General features: G+C 45.6%; 1 protein-coding gene across 1 annotated transcript; it reads right to left on the minus strand.

The window, feature by feature from the left end:
- Window positions 1-261: 261 nt before the first annotated feature.
- Window positions 262-10,747, minus strand: ZC3H12D (zinc finger CCCH-type containing 12D). Its single transcript, XM_050894962.1, has 5 exons — window positions 10,365-10,747; window positions 5,163-5,302; window positions 3,896-4,130; window positions 2,023-2,129; window positions 262-1,304 (listed from the first exon to the last, which is right to left on the minus strand). The coding sequence occupies exons 1-5, from the start codon at window positions 10,745-10,747 to the stop codon at window positions 262-264; spliced, it is 1,908 nt and encodes a 635-aa protein (XP_050750919.1).
- Window positions 10,748-21,348: the final 10,601 nt, after the last annotated feature.

Consider the following 21,348-nt stretch of genomic DNA (forward strand, 5'->3'; position numbering starts at 1 on the left):
GTTCAAATGCTGACAGCCCAGTTACCCTGAGCCCTCCCATTCACTTCCATGGGAGGTGAATGAGATCCCACTGCAGTGATCTGCAGCCTTTGCCTTGACTTGATGCCCCATGCGACATAGCTGGTTGATGCTTAGACTTGTGCTCCTGGAACAGCTATAACCCTTGCCATAAAGCCCTTTAATAACACTTCGTTAAGCCTCAGAGTAGCATCTTTTTGCCCCAGGACTTGTGCTTGTTGGGAAAGGTTTGATCTGGAGGCTTCACAAGTTTCTGTGTCTTCGAATCAGTAAAGTCAAGCTAGCAATATCCTTGATATCAGGGTACAAAGCCATGACATGGTTCACCTCGCCGTAAGGGAAAAGGGAGCACAGTTCCCTGTGTATATTTGTTTGCTGGGCAGAGGGTGGCCTTGCAGCTGGGGTGGGCCAGTAGTCACTATAAGAGGCATCAGGGTAAGTGCGGGCTTCCTGGAAGAAGCCCAGTCCGCTGCTGGAGTCTAACAGAAAGGGCTGCCGTGGGGGCCGGCTGGGGAAACGGTGCTGCTGCTGCAGCTGATGCTCGCTGTACAAGTGAAGCGGGTCAGGGGGAAGAGCTGCGGGCTGCAGCAAAACATGGTGCTGAGTTTCCAGGGCCTGTTTGTGCTGAGCACCATCAGGGACGTAGCAGCTCCTCTGACCCATCCCGTGCATGCTGCAGCACTCCTGAGGCCAGCTGCGGTCTGGGTGCATCCCGCCCCGCGCAGGCGGGAGCACAGTTTGCTGGAAAGGGCGTCCCGGTAAGCACGTGTGGTCCAAGCTATGGGGGTGATGAAGCAAGTACGGGTTGTGCCTGAGGTCACCACAGCGAGGAGGGCTGTCCGTCACCTCTCTGTCCTGAGAGGTATGTATGGACCAATTGTAGCTGTAGATGTCATCCCCGATGGATAGCGCTGACATCTTCTCTAGGAGCGGCTGGTCTCGCAGCGGCTCTGGCTGTAGCAACTGCTGGTCCAGCCTCAGATCAGAGCCGGGGCTGCTGGCCCAGGCACTGGACAGCTGCTCAGGACAGCTTCCCTGGGACCACCCTGGGTAGCAGGAAGGCCCTGCGCAGCCGCTGGCTTCTCGCAGCGTTTCTGTGCAGGTGTCACGGGGTGCAGGCTCTACTCCGGTCCTGTACGGTGAGCGGTTACACTTCTCCTCCTCTTTCCCCAGGCTTAACGAGACCTTTATCTTGGCCCTGAGCTCATCAGCGACCGAGAGCTGAGCTTGATGTGGTCTCTCTGGGTGGTAAAATTTGCATTTATTGCCGTAGGTGCATTTTTTACCTGAAAGAATCAAAAAATCAAACAGGAGGTTGTCGCTAGCACCCATGTTGATGAATGCACTCATCACTTCTCCCCAGCACTGTGCAGGGGCGTGGTGAGCACAAACAGTGAAGAGGGGAAATGCTGTTTTCCAATTCAGTACTTTTGACCCCAGATTTAAATATTGCTGACCTAAATAGCAGGGTGAAGCAGCAGTGAAAGCAAGTTTCTGCTATTTTGGAAGTGTCTGAAATGAATTTATGTTCCGGTTGCTGCACTCAGTGGGCTGGGAGACCTGCTGCTACAAAGGGTTGCTTTAAAAAATGGTATAGGGATTTACCTCTGAGAAATCTGCACATTACTGGAAAGCTATTGGAAGGGGAGAGAGGGGAAGTGTTTGGATGGCCTTTCCCAAGTGCTACAATGCAAGTCCACTCTGCAAAGTGAAAAGTGTGTGCAGCCTGGGGGGTCAGCACAGCCACGGTGCCTAGTTTGGGTGCTGTGTGCAGGGAAGGATGGAGGACCCAGAAACAGCTGCTGCCTTTGCTGAGGCTGAAGCCACTTAAGCAGGAGAGGAAAAAAAGCATCACGCATTTGAGCAGCCCTCACCCAAGTCCTGACCACACGAAGCAGGACAGCACATGGCAACGGCACTTGCCCTTAGCCGAAGAAAGCGCCGCTGGGAAGCAAGGGGCAGGAGGAAGAGGGGTGGCAGTTCACAGCACAGGGAGAAACCCACCATAGGGGCAAGGCTGCCATTTTGGTTCAGGAAGCACTGGCTTTTTGCTGAGGAAGTTATTAAGAGTGGGTCCATGCCGGCCTAACGGATCATCAGGAGGCATAAACCTGAAAAAGGAAAAAGTCACACGGGTAACACAAATACCTCGAGCTTTTGGAGCTAAAGTGCCATCACAGCTTGTGGCACAAGCTTAGGGCAGAAAATCCTTGTGATCCTTTTGTGGCCTGGCCTTCAGGAGTCAGTCTGCGTTACTAGACACAGTGCCCTCCTGCCTGGCAAGACAACAACGCTTCAGCTTCATGTAGTTGTTGTTTTTTCCTAATAACATAAAACAACTGGAAAGGCACGGTGGCTTGGTGTAGCTCTGGCTGGCCAGCAGCCCCAGCTGTGGCAGCATCGCTTCCTTTTTCTCTGAAGCAGCAGCAAACTCTTCTCTGGTCCCAGCACTGCGATCCTCACCATCAGCTCCCTTCCACAGCAAACTCACTTTTCTCTTACTAAATACTTGTAGAAGAATGAGGATTAAAAAGCCAGCAGTTAATTCAGAGCTACAGCTGATCATGCACATAGTGTGATAACAAGCCCAGCCTTTTTCAAGGATTCAGTAGTGTCTTCCTGTTACAAGGCCTGCAAAATGCTCAGATAAAACTGTTTATTCTTCTGTGCCAGTACCTGAATGTGATGCTTCAGGAAGAGAACTAATTAGCATCTCTGGACTTGTTTGCAAATGAACCTGCACTGCACCCACCCATGGAAAAACTCTCTGTCGGATGAAGGGAGTCGTGGGCAGGAGGGGAAGGGAGGCACTCAGGGAATTTGGTTACCCGCATAACGGCACTGAAACCTCCAACTTCAGGTTGTGGTTTTAGAGAGGTTCCCAAAGCTGTGCAAGAAGGTCCTGCTGAAACTATTCAAATGGGCTTCACAGTAACAGCTAGACTTTCTGAGGGAAGGGTTCTGAAAAGCTCTGGCAATCCCTATGAAATAGGAAGGAAAATATCATATAAATATTTGTAACCCATTAGTAACTAGGGAAGAAGCCTGGTGGTAGTTGGAGATAATGGACTGGAGCTTCGAGAAGTACAGCATGCTGATGTTCAGTGACTGCATTTCTGTGAACAACATTACAGGGAAACTGAAACCCAGTGCCAAGCACTCCCATCCAATTTTGGTGGTGGGAGAGCCAAGTCTCCATCCTGACACACGAAGAGTGCTGCTGTGTGAGGCGGCTTCTCTGCTCGCACTCGTCTGTGCACACTGGATGTCTCTGAGTGCATTTCCCCAGCCAAACATATGGCTAATGAACACCTCTGCTACTAGGAAACTCAGACAAGGTTAGCACGTACAGACTGAGGAGCATACAGCTCAGCCTCGCAGGCACGGTGCAAGTGCCTTAATGAAAACCTTCCTCAATGGGGATGGTTAAGGGCCAAAGAGAGACCAGCTTCTTGTCTCTTGATTACAAAAGCATAGGAAAAAGTGCTGTTCTACCTTGTAGGGGAATTAAAAATACTGCCAGATAGCCAGCCTCCTCTCACAGATTTAATTCTGTTTCTTATAGGAAATAGAAATTAAAAGATATCAAGCCTTGGTTTAACATCCCAGTTTGGACTGGAAAGAAGCAAAGCTGGTCATTGCTGCTGGTCTAATGCTGCTATTCAAATAGAGAAGTTCATTGAAGAGTGACATGGGGGGGTTAAGACCAAAGCTTGAGGGAGCAAGAGCTAAAGAATTGAGATAAGAAAAGTTGCGGTAAATTACTTTCCGAAAAAGGCTCGTGTACTCTGCTACTGGTGGGAGGTGCACTGATGTTGGAGCTGACTTGGCCCATAATGTTTAAATTCAAGATTGTTTAACAACAACTGTCTCTTACCTGTTACTGACAAAAGAGTACATGAGTAGTCGCTGCTCAATAAACCATTTCCACTCGGGGTTTTCATTCTGGAGGTCCCGGTAATGGTCATTGGAAACAATGACTCCATCTTTCTCATAAGCAACTTTCACTATATAGCGATCATCGTAGCAAACTACCCTCTTGCCTTTTACCTTCCGGGATGGGGTGTACACAAGGATCGATTGCTTTTCAAGCTCTTCAAGAATGTGCTGATCTGGTGGGATAGTCAGTAGAAATAGAAGGGAAAAAAAATTTAAAAACAGATGAACTAATTAATAAATTAATAATGACCAGTTCTCAATCATGTGCTAGAAATCTACAGGAATCTAAAGATGTTTCAGCACTTTAGGCAACTTACAGTGGTGTGATTTTCAGATGCACTGATATCTGGTGGTTATTTGGCAACTTGAAAATTAGGTCTTTTACGAAAGCATCTACTTGTAAAATTTGAGACACCCTTTTTTGATTTTTAAAGGATCTTATCTGTAAAAGGATGGCTTGAATTCTACACCAGAGGCATACTGAACCCCTGTAGTGCCCTTTTTACCCTGCTAGATGCTAGAAGGCTCATAACCAGCCCTGATATGAGCTTTACTTGGAGACAAAATGTGCCTGATAAAAGAAACAAACAAACAAACTTCTTTTGCTGCTGTTGAGGACACTCTGACTTCTTGTCATTCCTGCTATGCAGAAAGGCGGATGCCCAGCCGCCTCATCTGCAGACACCAAGCTGCTGGCACAAATCTGGCAGATCTATTTCCATATAAACTGAATCTCGCCACCCTCCACAGGCTTCAGCTGATGCATTTCCTTCTCCTGGAAGAGGAACCCATGTAGCTCCTGTATCGGGGTAATAGGCTAACAGATAATAGTCATGCAGTAGTGAACGTTTCAGATACTGCCGCCTTTGGATAATGTGTGCAACGATGTCGCTGTCTCCTGGCTGGCCTTAAAAGCTCTGCAGACTCATTGCGAGCTGACAAACTCCTTCTTTAACTCAGCTGGCAGCAACTTGTGCTTGTAAAGCAGAAGGCTCAAAGCAGTGTAACAAAGCCTTGTAAGCAGTTTTAGCTGCTAGCCAGGAGCACGCGGCAATAAATTAATGACTAATTTAACTGATGGAAACCTGATACTCAACTTGCACTGTGCTTGTCTTTACAGGGCAAAACTGTACTGGACTCTTCACACCCCCCATCTCCAAACTGCACTTAGTGGTTGCCAAATTATGCCCAGGATGGTGACCTACCTGCAATGGGACTGTCTTGTCGAGGGGGCTCCTTTCTCCAGAGTGGGACAAAAACCTTGATGTATGTATGCCCCCTCTCTCGAAACCAATCCACCGCCAGCTGGATCCCCCAGCAGGAGAATACCTCTTTGTTTCCATGACTATAAAAAAAAAGTAGGAAGATGGTGAGGCAAAGCTTTCAAGAAGCTTAGAGTTCTCTTTAACTGGGCCAGTAATGAAAAGGCAAAATAAACAGCTTTTGTGTCATTCACCAGTTTCCAAGAAAACAACCTGGGAGGGTGTCCTGGTTGGACAGATCCAAATACCTCCTCCAGTGGAACCAGCAATTCATTATCTGAAGCAGTTTGGATACTTAAAAACAGAGGTATCCTATCCCCCATTTCTATGACCTGCCTGCTACCCAAGCCTGTTGCTTCCATCTGTATCTGGATGGACTTGGGTCCTGAAGTACCAGCAAGATCTTAGGCTGTGTGAGACCCTTCACGTGCCTTGTCTGATAATGGTTTGAGGAGTGAGAGTTTCTTCCAGCACAAGCAGAAACCCACGAGGCTCTCCTATGAGAAACAAAATGTGGGAATTTTCTTCTGTGGTAACAGTGACATTTAGGATTTTAATGTCTGAAGCGGCTGCAAGCGTGATTGCAGGTCATTCAGCTGCTGACCTCTTTTGGAAACAGGAGTCAAACTATGGGGGAAGGAAAACTGTAAGAAGCAGGATGGGAAATATGGAGAACTTAACCCAGGACACCAAAAAAGGGACAAGACCTCAGTGGAGGTGGCCACAGGCACCTCGGGCCTATCTTTATCTTGCCCTAGTTGGTGGATTTTGTCTTCATTGCACAAACAGGTAGGAAAGCTGTAGGACAGGTGCTGTAGAGGATGCAGGCATGGCGGGTTCTGAAGAATTATCAATATTCAGAGCAAGACACAGAAAACAACCTCAGGAAAAACAACTAGGGGTGATATTCTTCCTAAGTTTCTCCTCCCTCGTTGAAAGTTCTTACTGCTTGTCATTCGCTTACCTAAAATTTGACTACAGTGCAGTGCACGTGTAAAGGAAGGTAATTTGTTAACTACCTCTGCACAAGGATAAAAAAAACCCTCTACACAAAGTCCTAAAATGGATAAACACCCTCACAGTATCTACGGAACCTCATCCTTGTACTTTGAGCTTTCTGGATAATATCACCACAGTCTCACTCAGGCTTTCACCTCTGCAAAACATACTTGTAAATTACTCTCTCGGTTACTACACCTACCTGCAGTGATGGACCAGCCAAGGATGATGCTGCAGTCTTAAATGCCTCTCCCCTCACCGTCCCCCAGGAATTCATCTCTAGGTTCTGCCTACATCAGCCTCATAACCAAAGCTCCATTTTACACCTAATAAAAGTTTCAGTGCTGAAATGGTGACCACAAATGAAAAATAGTACAATTTGGAGGAAGAAATCTGGTTGTTATTAATAGATACTCAGGCAATAGGAAGTCTTAAAAAACCCTCACCAATAACAAATGGTCTGAAGTGCTCGACACATCTAATCTCTATTCTAGAACAGCTGTTTTGTTTGGTTTTAAAGGATAGGATCTACCCAGGATAGGTATAAAGTCACCCGGACAGGTGTCTTGGAAGTTCAGGTGACTTTTTCAGATAACTGCCTTTAAAAGGAAGTCTAGGTATATCTTTAATGCCACAACTCAAACAAAGTTCAGCAACAGCCTGCTTTAACATTGACTACTTATACATATAACCCTGTCAGCTTTAGGAAAGTAGTTCTAGAGGTACCCCCAGTGCAGAAGGTAAAGCACTCAAGCACAAGTGATTCGGCCAAAAGGCCAAGCAGAATAAGCGAGAAGAGGCACCTGAAATTGCCTCTCAGCGTTGTCACTTAATCCAGTTGCTGCTACATTGCTACAGCCGAACCTGGGGAATGTGTATCTAAAACAGTATGTACACGCGTGGTGCACTGCAGTGTTGACACAGCTGAACACCAATGTCTGCTGTGCAACGGAGCAGGGGCTTTAAAACTTTACATTCTCCCTGCATGGTGAATTTGTGTTGCCTGACAACAGATTGGCTCCTGTCAGTCACCTTTCCCACACACCGCTGTAGTCCGTGGACTGTAACTGATCTGTTGTAACTCAGTCCCATCTCTCTCCCTCCTGCCAGCAACAGGGTACATCGCACTTGGGTCACAGATCAGCAGGGCCCATGTCTCAGAAACTGAAGCAGCAGTTTGGCCTTGCTGTGACTCCGGCAATTAATCCATAATTAGCATGCAGTGAATCCTTTTTAAATTGTGCAATTCCAACCCCTTTGAGAAGAAGCTTAGTCAAAACAACTCCTTTTGAAAACTGCGAATGGCCCCATCTCCACCTGTTTGTGCCACAGCATCAGCCACAGCTTTGGCAGAAGAGAGCGAGCCTAACGCAGGACTCTGCTGGCCTAGGAAAAGGCCTCTGTACCTATCACAGCTTAAAAACTAGGTGTAAGTGCAAGCACTAGACTAGATAGCCTCTTTGGTGTGTAGTGAATAGGGTTATGCCAGTTCCCTTTTCATATTAACAGAACTCCATTTATTTTTTTCACTAGCCTTGCTAAAGGGTCCTGCCTGCTTCCTGTGGATAGGCTGGCAGACGGCTAAGTTTCTCATTACATCTGATGGAAACGCAAAGTGTACGAGACGCTTGACTAGTGAGACTGCCTGAAGGCAAGGTTATTTTCCATTCAGTTTCTATGGATAGGCTGATTGATGATTGGAGACCACCAGCTCACTCGCTTGCTCTATTACCCTGGGGCATATACATCCTTTTCAGAACTTTGCACCCTGCAATGGGCCCTCAATGCCAACTCTGAAATGCTCCAGAAACACCAATCCTAAGATAGAAGTACAAATGCTTGAGATGTTTTTCTCCATACAGGCAACTGCTTCTCCGAGCTTCAACTTTTTGACAGCTTCGTCCCTAAACTGCTGCTTCTCCTGCACTTTTATGGTTGTTGGTGTTGATGATGATGAAATTTTCCCAGCAAGGAAACCTAACATTCCTTTTCCCTGACTTCTGCAAACAGTCCTTCTCCGTCTGACAGCAGCAAACCAGAAAAACTAAAACGAGGATACCAAAAGCACTCACCAAGCCTGTCCCATTAGCCAAAGTAAATGCCATTCAGCACCACTTTGCAAGGCATCCAGGAGAGGAAAGCAGCTCCTTCCAGGCTGCGTCAGTTCAGTACGAACTGAACTGACAAGCTCAATAGTCTTCTCCATCATCCAAGTAGTCTTTAACTGTATCAGGACAGAGTTTTGGGGATGTCTGAGAAGAGCTGTAAAACCTTTGCCTTTCTGAAACTCAAAAGTACTTCACATTCCTCTAATTCCTTTTAGGTGAAAGATGAGGAATCCACAGCAGAACACCAGTCTTCAATAATCTAGCAGGCAAACATCTCTCGGACTCACATTTTGGAAATTATTCTACAAAAAGATTTAAATTTTACATGCCAGAAGGACGTGTGGCTTCTTGACAACCCATTTAGGTGGGCGTGTGGTCTAGGAAAGCAATACGACATGCTAGCTCAAGCCATCTGCTGCACATACCTGTAATGACGTTTGTTTTAAATAATCTCTGTCTAGCGAGCTCCCATGTGTGGACTGGCACAGTGGGATGATCTCAGGGCTTTCCCAGAGTACTCTCAGCTAAAAACATGCACTATCTATCTCATTAGCCACCAACCTACTCTGGGCCTCCTGCTCAGTGGCAAGGGTGCATCTTCTGCCATCTTGGAAACAACGTTCTCTGCCTTGTCCACCTCTGCCTGCTCTAAAAAAACCCTGGTAAATTGGTGAGGACAAGGTTGTGCCAGGAGAATGGAGCACACGGCCAGTCAGGGGTAGTATTGCCCCTAACACAATGAAAGGGTAGGTGCTCAGCTCAGGCGCTCTGCCTGAATGGGTGCTCATTTCTTTTGCAGAGAGGCAAGAAGGACACCCTAAGGAGGGTCTAGGGCGAAAATGCAAATGGGGGCAGAAGATCCTAACACCTGGCTACCGAGCTCATGGCCCAGCCAAGGCTAAGCAATTTTGCTCTGTTGTGTATTTCTCACTCCTTGTGAGCTGCCCTGACCGAGGAACCCCTCGTTTTTGGATGGGATTTCTCCCTTCATCCAGAAGATGGCATAATTTGCTTAGTCTCCAGTTGCTCTGGATTTCCTTGTCCACTTTGCCCTCTAACCAGAGAGGATGTGGTCTCCTCTCATCTCCTACCAAAGCTAACTGAAGGAGGAAGCCTTCCTCTGCCCTGTCCCAACCTGCAGGGACAGGCTTGGCCCTCCTGAGTGGACAGGGAGGTTAACAGGGAATAGTGGTGGATAACTAGTGCGTCCTGGACTCTCGACTGCCAGGGCCTCTGGCTGTTTGTATTGCTCGGCTAAACAGAGGCCAACCCACTGCTGCCTTTGGACTTCCTATCCACATGGACGTGCCAGGCTCCCCATCAGTAAGAGTGCTTTCACAGTGTCAGGACACTGCTTAGGAAATGTAATTGGCCAGGATGGGTTGTTATGACATCTCCCAGAAACAGAATTAGTTAAGGAGGAAATTAGATTATTCAGTACAAGTCAACTATCAACTCCCTGATATTTCCATAAAAATGAAGCCAAACCGAAAACCAACAAAAATATACAAGCCGGGAACATTGTTGGGGTTTACTTGCAAGTCAAAACAGTACAACTGTGATGTTGCTAGGAACCACAGTCACCCATCTTTATTTTCCCTCTCCTTCTTAGGTTAGTTGGGCTGTTCTGTCTATCTGTTCATCGTTTTTCCTGGAAACACCTCAGCATATAGATTTAAAAATCCTAGGTACCCATTTGAAAAGGCAGGGAAACATCAATGGTGAACTAAAAGGGAGAGCGAGCTGCTGAATCATACTGCCATAAACAGTAGGGGTTAGCTAGCTGTTGGCTTATAAAAGGTCAAAATGCAGAGCGAGCCAGTGATTGCATTTGGCGTGCGTATTTATGGGCATAGAGACAGCAGGTCCCTAGAAGCTGTGCCTCAGCCAAAGAACAGAAATAAGCGGTGGTTCCTACATTATACCTCAAATACATCAATGCACCTCTCACCTGAAGAAAAAACATACTTCAAGCCATCAGCTTTAAAATTCAAAAGCTTCAGAGGAAGAGAGATCCCTTTCAGAGAACAGAGCTTACCTCATTGCAACATTGCTGCCATCAATCACAATGGGTCTCAAGTAATTGGAAGAATCATTTTCATCTTCTCCAAGCCACTTCGACCCTGGTGTAGTGCTACATGATCCACGGGCAACAAGTTTTAGTGGGGAAGGCTGAGCCTGGCTCTCCAGAGCTTGAGGTTTGCTCCCCATCCGAATCAGCTCCTTCAGCACATCATCCTCCAGGGCCTCTTGGCCCAGGTTCTCCAGCACTTTGCGGATGTCCTCCTTACCATAGCCCAGCTTGCAGAAAAAGTCCAGCTTGCTCTGGTGCACTTCCACCCCTGCCATAGAGACTTTTCTGGAGCATGGTGGTGCTGGTTTGCTGGAAAGTGAACTGGGCAGTGCCATCTTAGCAGGCATTTATGTGCTTTTAAACCCAGTGCTCCTGTCTTCCCAGCCTTGTCCAACAGGCATCAGCTTTAGGGGGAGAAAGACTAGAAAGAACAAAACACAAGCATTAAGGAAGAACGTACAATCTCAGTTATTTGCCTAGTGCACAGCAAAGAGACTATCTGATCAGCTGTCGTCTCTCTGAAGAGACTGTTCAGCCTTCTCTCAGCATTAAAGCATTTTTCTGGTCCACTCGTATTTATAAAAGCACTGGAGTGTCCCATGCAATGTTTGTCACTCTCCAGGCATTATGTCAGACAGGTGTCATCCTGCTTCATGAGCTATGCAAGCCTGTCTGTATACAGACACGCTGTATACGTAAGTTTGTTCTTCAGACTTATCTCACAGGAAATGATACAAAGGAAGGTGTAACCGGGGATTTTCAATTTGCTCAGTGTGGTTTGTGAGCCACAGATAAAAATCTGTTGAATGTTGTTGGATGAGCTCAGATGCCATAGCAACTTAACAAGTATAGCAAATTTCATCGAGTGATTTAAGGAAACATTGTTTGCGAAGTAGCTGGGAACTCTGAACTTTTTTTTATAGTTTTGTCTTTCCTAGTATGTGTCCATCTGTGTATACACAGACATACCTTATGAAATTCTGTCACTCATCTGTTCCGATGATGCCTGACTTACTCTTTTCGTGTTATTTGCTATTTCAGTGAGGACTTTTATATTCAGAGAAGCAGCTTGTTTTTTGAAAGCTGTCGGGGCAGTGGTTGGAAGCAGGCAATCTGAAAAGCGGTTTCAATTTCACTTATATTTATTGTCAAGAGAAACTGGTACTTTAGAAATGAGGGTGCAGAAGTAGCAGAAAGCTACTTCAAGCTTCTCCAGAACTGCACTATTTACATTTCTGGTCTACCCAGTAAATGAAGGTGATGGGCAGCATACGCAGGCATACCCAGAGCTGCTTCAGCCCAACAGGCGTGACAACAGAAGGACATACAGGGTCACCACTCATCTGTCAAGCCAAACATCTTCGGTCACCGTTGGCGTGCTTGCACCGAAGCTTCTCTTGCCACATCTCTGCAATTATTGGTGCTACCTGGATAAAAGCTGTGGCTGGTTCATCTACCCACGTGTAGGACGTAAGGGTGGCCCTCTTCCCTTCACTAATTGCGGTCAGCAAATGATGCAGGATTAACTGACCAAACAACTACCTCCATGATGAGCCCAGAGCCATAACCACATTGCACCCACCGGCTCCCCTTCCCAGCCCGCCCTGCATGCCACCGGCCCGCCGGCCGCTCCCTGCCCAGCAGTGGGCCAACCCAGGAGTTCAGAAGCTGAACCCATCTGGAGGAAGGCACAGAGGTACTGGAGACAGGGAGACGGGAGAGGAAACTGAGTGCAGCTCCTCCCCGAGGCATTAAGAGCCCCCCTGGGCTGCGGGGAAGAAATCTGCATTGAGTTCAGTTAATTTAAAACTGATTAGTTCAGCAGGAAAACCTGATAATTAGTTATAACGCCACCTCATACAACTTTGACCTTTACTTTTCTACGTAGCCTTCTAACTTTCAGGTATTCTTCTGTGGAAGAAATCTAGCATTCTGTTAAAAGTGACAAATAGCATCAGTAAAATAAAGAATACCTTAACTATGTCATATAAGGGGAAAGCAGTTACCATGTGTATTTTTCCACCTAAACCAAAGCATTGCTTATTTTAGCCAGTGGGCTTGACTGTTCTTCCTCACAGTGCAATCCACAAGTGTAACAGTTTTTACATCTAATCCTTGTTTTTAATTCATGGACTGAAGATGAAAAGGCATTTGCCTGCTTTTTCATTACTGAAATGGTTTCTCAGCTTTGAAATAACTACTTGCTGAACTGAAATCCATTAGCGTATCTTTGTACCCGAATATAGCTGAAGATGACACAGCTGGGCTAGCGATGTAGCAAACCCTGCTTCCAGGTGTGTGGTCAGTGGCTCCAAACACTTAACATGTACTACTTGATTTGTTTTTATGTCTGTCTAGATTATTTTAATAAATTATTGTAAATGAAAAATTTTAGTTGCTATCAGTTCTCAGGTTGAAAAGAAAATATTTAATACATATTTTAATAGCCATCACTATTTTTTTTTAAATCTGTACTTCTATCTATTCTGATGCTTTTTTTTTTTTAATCAGCGCAGTTTCCCACATTAGCATCACGTTGTGTTGTGCGTATGTTTCTCCTGGATTTCGTCGGAAAGCAGGTTCAATTCAATCCTTCAGAATTTTACCAGACAGCTTTCCAGCTGCAGAGGGTGCAGCGGCCACGTCTGTCTCACGGCGCGCACCGCACAGCCCCAGCAGCAGCAGCACACGCGACCACGTGCTGGATGAAGGCTGCTCACCACATCACTTTTCCAGCCCCATCCCAGCAAGCCCCAAGCCCGTGGTCCACGTCTGCCCACTTTGCATCCTGGCACGCAGAGGCAGCATTTGCAAAGCTTGGCCCTTCTGTACACCCTTCGGCTTGGTGAGCTGGAGCAACGCATGGGAAACACTGAGCTCTGGGTTGCTGCCTGGGGTTGATACCGTGCAGTATCAGCCATCACCAGCAACATGCTAGTTCTGTTAACCACTCAATTTCTGCTCGGTCACAGCCAACACTGAGATCACCCTTCTAAAGAGAGAATTAAAGGATAATAAAATCGCTAGCTTACACATTAGTAAACAGTCAGTAGCGTGCCCAAGTCCAACAGGTCAGTTGGTTGCTTATAACCAGCACAAAAACATATGACAAGAGGAGAAATTGTGCATCACAGAGTCCAGCTTTTGCTATCACAAACAGGTTGTGAAATCCATTTATAAACTTTATGACCTTCATTTTCAAACTGCTTAGATTTCCTCCTGCCACTTTTCCCCCCTCACGTCAGCAGACCCTGTTGGGAAGCTGCTCTTGTTTTCCCTCCACTGAGAGCCCAAGTCTTCCCAGCTAAATTTATCCACAGGTAATCATGTGCCCATCCTATGTTCTAGCTTAAAAAGCACCCCTCTCTGTTCGTGATGTTGTGCCCACTCTTGCGCGTGCACGCGTGCACACACACACACAGAAGGAATGGCTTTAGTCATGTTTCTAAAATTCTATTTTAATCTTAACATTTTAGCTATTAAAAAAAATTACTTTTGACCAAAAAATTGACAGACCTGTCCAGGTCTTCTGTCTTTTTTATATTTTGACAGATTTGGAAGATTAGAAAATAATTTGAAATTTTTGTAAAAACTTCCAAAAAAAGTAGTGGTTATATTCTAATTCCTCATCTTGAATTACTTTTTAAAGAATAATTTTTGCCTAGTCCTTCCACCAGGTGTTTGCTCCGCTTGCAAACAGTCAGAGCAGGACCAGGGGCCCCGCAGGTGTGTGTAAGCAGCACCTCCCGCAGCCTCAGGCCACAGAACCACAAAAAGGACCAGCTTGACTCAGAGGGAGCTGGGGCTCCTCAAAGCCCCCACCAAAGCACCATCCTGCCCGAGCAGGGGCAGAGGGGACACGGCCCCAGCTGGACCTGGCATTAGTCAAGGCAGAGCAGGTTTGGGTCTTCTCTAAACTAGGCGTGCATACCGAGTAACACCAGGAGCGCAGCAACAGCTCCCTGCCACAATAGTCTTCCCCCTCACACCTTAGGTGTGGGCTGCCTCTTCTTCCTCCTCTGTCCCTGAGAATCATGCTGCAAACCACCTGAGCCTGCCAGCCCATTCGAGCCCTTCCATGAGCTGTTTCTCTGAAAGAAGATGGTCTGCTCTGCTTTCAGAAAAACAAGAATTTTTACTTTCACAAATTAGAGATGCACATAAACGCTTAATAACAAAACCAGTCATTTGTTGTCTTGATGACTAAGAAAAGAGTCGCCTTTTTCTTCCTCACCTTCCCTGCTGCATTTGCCAAAAATAATAAAAGCAAACTCCCCAGAGTGCAAGCTGTACTCACAGGTAGCCCCGGTTGCTCTGCACCTTACCTGACAGCTGCTCTTCCTGCGTCCCAGCAATACCGTCCCACCATTCGTGAGCCAGAACCTGGATTCAGAGCAGTACCAGGCTCACAAGGAAGTCACCAGCCCCTATTTAGAGGCTTTATAGCAAGGCTGATGTCAACTGAGAGCAAACAAGTGCAGTGAGCAGGTTAGAGCTCATTCTATAGGAAGGTTTTACTTCCTCATTTGGCTGGCCGAGCTCTCATTTAACTGTACAGGTTGATAAACTTTCACTTCATTTTTCAAAAGGAAAAAAAAAAAAGGAAAAAAAAAGAGGTTCCCAACACATGTCAGTTCTGAGTCACAGGCAAAGATTAGTCAAACCCACTCTGGCAGGGATCCACAACACCGGGCAGTAAGAAAACAGCAAATGAATTCTGGGGCAAATGAAAAGTTTTCCACCAGGGATGCTTTACCAAGTTATTTCAGCCTCATTCCCCCTGCATCTGGCAAATTTCTGACCTTCAGGGACACATGGAAAAAAAACATTTAAAAAATCAACATTTCGCTAACCACGTGATATTGCAAAGCCTCAATCAAACACCTTCACATCTGAGGGAACCTGCTCTGGGAGACTACAGTAAAATATCAAAAACCAAACCAAACCCCCTAACCTACTGGTGGCTCAATCAGACGACTGCTTCAGAGACAAGCAGCCTGTCCACAGCAAAGACCAACAGGCACTTCCCAATAGAAACCTGAGGTTTTCCTTGCTTGTTCCTTACCTTGCTGCAAGCAAATATGCCCGAAATCCACTTTTAGGCTGCAGGAAGGGTTGGAGACTCAAGGACAGGTTAACCTCTGGGACCCTCTGAGCGCTGCAGACAGCTCTGCCGGTGCAGTGCCCTCTCCCACAGGGCCAGGAAGGGTGGGGGGTACCCCGCTGCGGAAGGAGAGCACCTCTGCCACTGTCGCAAGGTGACACACCAGAGCAGGGCTGCCCTTTCCCAGCCAGAAATTCCCCCCTACTTGCGTAATTTGTGGGAGGAAACAGGGTGGCCAAACCCTTTGTAGTGGCATCCTGTTTAATCCAAAGACTGGTTGCTGGTAAGTGAGCCTCACCACTGCTTCCCAGCTGGTTCCAGTCGATGGTTATGCCTTTCCATCGCACCCAGCCTGCCGGGAACATTTTAGGATCCAGGCTGCCCTGTTGCTGTGTAAAGCAGTGCCCAGGCAGTCACAGGATGAAAGGGCAGCACACCGCCTCATCTATCCTGCCTCTGGCACAAAAATTCCTCTGATCCACAAAGCTCTGGCTGGGCAGGTTAGTGGCTACAGAAACAGGAAAGTGTTCCTAAGGTCACAACCAAAGAAACATGTTAGTTTTCTGCTGCCTGGAACAGCTATAAGAGCAGAACACCCAGAGCCTATGACTCCACATCCCTGGAGAAGAAGGATCTTCTTTGCTCCATTTAAACTTGCAGAATGCCACATACCTCATTGTAAGATCACCATGGAGCAGTGCTATTGGAAAGAGAAAGTTGCTGCGTTATTTATAATCCAGGAAGGCAACAGAGCAAAGCATATGACATTGCACAGTATCGTTTTAACTCCCACTTCTCAGTAAAATGTTTTTTTTACTACATAAATAAGAACAAACCAGAGCTTATAAAAAGAAATGAGAAGAAAATCAGATAAGAGAATTTTGCACTCGTCTTTCATTTGTAATGAAATGACTAAACCCATCTACTGTAAAAAGCCATGAGCAGAAGTCTTCAACATCATTCAAATCGTAGTCAGCCAGGAAGACCCTTACCCAATTCCTGAAATCTGTTAAGAACCTTTACCTAGGTGATTGCTAGTTGAGAGACAGAAGACCATGACAAATAAAGGATCATATTTAATTTTTCAGATGGTCTCAAACCCTTTTGCTCACCAGCGCAGATAAACATTTGAGCGCCCAAGGCTGTGGTTTCATAGACATTTCCTTTCTCTGCTGTGCTCCTTGCACTGACAACCACGCTGAGTTTTCCCAGTGCAAAAATTTATTGCTGCTCAATGGCATTGTTACGTTCCAGAAGGAAAGCGCTGCAGTGGGAGAAGTTTTCAGAGGGGAAGATCCCCCCACTAATGGATGTTCCTATGTTGAGCTAAAGACTGAGGATTTACTGGGTTGTGAAACAACTAGACCTTCACCAGAAAGAGTCATTACCAACCTCAAAGCAAGACAGCCTTGTTGTGGCAGCTCCTGGAGGCTACAGAGAGGACCAAGCATGACTTTCAAGGAGGCTCCCTGTGCAAAACCACTTTCCTGATGGTGTTAGACTTTCATACGGAAAAAACATACTCTTGAAACCAGTAGTGTGGAGCACCACAGGTGTTTTGGTCTACACACCCCAGTGAGCTATTTGCTTTGCTAAAGGAAACAGTCATTTATTGCATCAGCACCAGAGAAAAGCGTTATTACCGTCTTCCTCATCTGAATAAGTTCACCTGATGGGAAAATCAAACAAGCGTAGGTGGCCGTAGTATCACAGTGTACTGGTTTTGGCTGGGATAGAGTTAATTTTCTTCATAGTAGCTAGGATGGGGCTATGTTTTGGATTTGTGCTGGAAACAGTGTCGATAATACAGGGATGTTTTAGTTATGGCTGAGCAGTGCTCACACAGAGTCAAGGCCTTTTCCGCTTCTCACACAGCCCCACCAGTGAGCAGGCTGGGGGTGCACAAGAAGCTGGGAGGGGACACAGCCGGGACAGCTGACCCCAACTGACCAAAGGGATATTCCATACCATATGATGTCATGCTCAGCATATAAAGCTGGGGGAAGAAGAAGGAAGGGGGGACATTGGGAGTGATGGCGTTTCTCTTCCCAAGAAACCATTACGTGTGATGGAGCCCTGCTTTCCTGGAGATGGCTGAACACCTGCCTGCCCATGGGAAGCAGTGAATGAATTCCTTGTTTTGCTTTGCTTGCATGCGTGGCTTTTGCTTTACCTATTAAACTGTCTTTATCTCAACCCATGAGTCTTCTCACTTTTACTCTTCTGATTCTCTCCCCCATCCCACCAGGAGGGAGTGAGCAAGCAGCTCTGTCATGTTTAGTTGCCAGCTGGGGTTAAACCATGACACACAGTGAAAATTCTTTAGCCCCTAACCAGCAGAAGACAGTAAAGATAAAGCAAGTGCTTAATCAAATGCAGGTCTATGCCAGGAATATTTTAAATAGTTCCTGGAACTAATACATTCCCTATCCTGCCTTGAGCGAGAATATCTCCCTACTGACTTCAGCAAGGCTTGGGTCAGACCCTCAAGCCATACTCCCTCAATTCAATCTCCTGGTTCACTAAGAACAAGTCACCATTACACAGTACGAGCTATGCTCCCAATTTTAAATATGATTTTTACACACTATTAGGCAAAGTCTAGATTTTTTCTGCCAGTGAAATTCTCTCCCTGTTGGAGACACGGGAAATTTTTACTTGGAGACAGGTGTTTACCCCCAAAATTTACATCACTAACTAAACAGGTCCTGCTAGAGTGCCAGATCAGTTACTGATGGGCAATCTGTACTCAGACTGGTAAGGAGCTAGTATCTTTAGAAGAGTTATTTTTACATGCTTGCCAAAATGACTGCCTTTCCTCCCTCCCCAAAACTATGCCACAGTAGCGAGCACTCCTTCTGACCACAGAACAGGAAGAACAGAGAAGAACTGATTTCAATAGTACAGCCAATGGTAACTTCCTTTACTTCTTGGAAAATTACAATCCCATCTTAAGATCTGAAGTAGCAGGATCCCAACTTGATTTTGCCTAAAATATCTATTTTTCCTCTGCCTTTTATATAAAAAGATACTATTACTCAAGTGTTTTCCACTGAGCTTATAATAAAAAGTACCTTTTGCAATCAGAAAGTCCCAAACAAGTTTCAAGTTCAAAAGTTTACTGCTGTTCAGCTTAAGATTTCAGAAAGCTCTTGGAACTGCCTTTCAGCTTCAATGATTTATCGTATGCTTGGAAGACCTACACCTTAATACGATTTACTGATGCCTTGTAACACAGCTACTGTGTTTAACCAAGATGATATTGGCTTGCTCACTGGGAAAAAGCACATTCTCTCAGTAACTAGACCAAGAGTTTTACACAAAAATACTGCCCTGTAGCAACTATGTACACAAATCTTAGTGTAATTTAACATTTTTCAAATTGCTTATGCTAGCCCTATGTATGCAACAGGTGACTGGTAGAATAGGAAAGACATCCATGATCTAGGAAGCTTACAAGCAAAACCTGTAATCCTGCTGTCAGTAACGTACAAGTTTTACATGAAAAAATCAGGCTATAGGAGGGTGAGATGAACAAAGATAAGAGCAGCAACAGACTCAGAAATGCTTCTGAACTGCTTGAAAATTTTGAATGTAACTCCTTAAATGTGCAATTAAAATGCTTGTCCAAATAACTACTAGGTTGGGGGAGGGGGGGTGCTTTGTTTTGGGGTTTTTTTGGGAGGTGGTTGTCGTGGTTTTTTGACAAGTGGAAGGAAGCAGGTACAGCTTTACCTACAGAGAGTAAAGATTCTTGGCAGCCCAGAACCAGGGACACATGGCACGCTCTTCCATCCATGCATGAGGCTACACAGAACAACCCTTTTGGCATACATCCCAAAGGAAGAGCAAACACACCAAGCCACCGTGCCAAAACAGGATTTTGATGAAGAACGCTTACATGTTGCCAGATCCCGAACCCACCCAGAGCACAACCCGGGTTTATGCTCAGGAAGTTTCATAAACACACTCATGATCTTTGAGAAAAGAAACAGGAAGCCATCAGCAAGAAGGCCGACAGCCATCAGGCAGAGCACACACCGGGATGAACGCAGGGTTATCATGAATGTGTTTGGATAACTGCTTACTGCGTCACCCATCCTGGAATACTGACCACTTGCATACAATCCTTATGCTACTTCTACTGACTTGTGTGATGCCCATGGGATTAAAGAGAGATCTCTGTTGCAAAACCCTAGCCTCTCTCACTTGCCTTTAGTGCTTTAAGACCAGACCCCATTCATAACACCGTTTTGGTCTAGTCCACCTCAAGTCTACAGAGAGCTACAGAGAACTAAAGGAACTGCAATGCATGACTACAAAATAGGTCTCTAACTTCTTCTTATCCATGGAATATAACAGTTTACAGAGTCTACATCGTATTTTTAAGTGTTACAGATAAGAAAATCCAACAGAAAACTCTAAGGAGCTGGTTTTTAAGTCTTTAACCTCTGAACAGAGTGCCTAAAGCATGAAGAGTTCCCCTCCAAACAAGCCTCAGCTAAGTCAAAGTGAAGAAGCTGGTGTTTCTGCTGTGACATTTTCAATGTTATTCTCAACATTATAGAGGAAGGTGGGGTTTTTTGTTCTGTTTTGGTTTTTAACTACCACAAGTGCCAAAGGTCAATACTGAAATTGAGGTTGGAGATAGCATTGACGAAAAGGAAACGAGGATAGGGAAGTGTGAACTCTTATTAGAATAAAACAAGTCAACTCTCCAACTCCCAGATAATAAAAAGTCCTGTCCACTCCAACACCTCTGGCAGGACAGGAACAGCAGGAAATGTCTGTGGAACAAACCATACAGGAAATGACCATACAGCTCATTCGTGTCATTTCCAGAAGAACCACATGTACACAACCATAACTTCCGATGACCGTAGCAGTAGATCCCATCTAACCCAGAGTGCTCGGCAGTCCACCTATGTACCAGGTGAACTGCGATCCCTCCACAGTGTTAGCAGAGTAGCCTCGAAATGCAGTCTTATTTAGCAGTACCTAAAATTAAGTACTTGCCCCCAAACAGGGAGCTTTTATGCTGTCATTTAATCACCTATTTATTAACATCACCTAATTTTTCAACATCCATGTTTGAAAGTTTCATCTTAAAAATATAAACAGGTGATTTCATCAATCTGAAGATATGGGGTATATTTTTAAAAGCACTGAGGCATATTGAAAATCAGAACCTTGAAACCTTTTGGATGTATTTATTTTTTAAGTCTTTATTCTGAAGACTCTTTGGCCACCAATGCAAATTGACTATTTACTTCCATACACTTACTCATATAAACTTTCAGTTCTTAAGCATTTACCCTTTGCGAGAAAAAAAGCCATTTCTGCTGCGGAGAAGTGAGCACATTCACCTGAAATAGGGTGTTCGTTTCTAAACATCAAGAAGTTCTGTATGTCCCACAGGTGGCTGGGGACTAGCTGAAGCCTAGGAATGCCTGCTGAAACTCTTCACACTGTGAAGCCACTTTTACCATCTCTCCCCTAAGAGGATCTCTGGTGTTCAGCAAGAATCCAGCTTTTTCTCAGAGTGGAAACTTTTTTCTCTTTCTATGACTGCCATTTCCTAAAAGCAGCAAGAACTCAATTGCTCTACCATCTCCACATCCTTGTCAAATTTGGCCAGTGTTTTTTGCATGTTAAAAAATGTGCTGTGGAAAAGAAGAACTGAGGACAGTATGACAGTGCAAACCCTGTTTCTTTAACAAAGCAGGCTAAAAGCAGGAAGAGCTAGAGAAAAACCTACTGCCTCAGCAGCACTACCCTAAACGCATCATATCCCGGCCTAGTACAGTTCTTTGGCAGTCTTCTTATGCCCAGGCTGAAGGCAGG

Source organism: Gymnogyps californianus, chromosome 3 (genome assembly GCF_018139145.2).
Source record: "Gymnogyps californianus isolate 813 chromosome 3, ASM1813914v2, whole genome shotgun sequence".
Lineage (NCBI taxonomy): Eukaryota > Metazoa > Chordata > Aves > Accipitriformes > Cathartidae > Gymnogyps > Gymnogyps californianus.

Excerpts from the sequence above, each read along its gene's own strand:
- ZC3H12D (XM_050894962.1), bottom strand. The coding sequence starts at position 10,747 with ATGCCTGCTAAGATGGCACTGCCCAGTTCACTTTCCAGCAAACCAGCA. Across the intron at positions 4,131-5,162 it reads ACAAGACAGTCCCATTGCAG|ATCAGCACATTCTTGAAGAG; the intron begins GTAGGTCACCAT and ends CTATCCCACCAG. Across the intron at positions 2,130-3,895 it reads TACTCTTTTGTCAGTAACAG|GTTTATGCCTCCTGATGATC; the intron begins GTAAGAGACAGT and ends TTCCTTTTTCAG.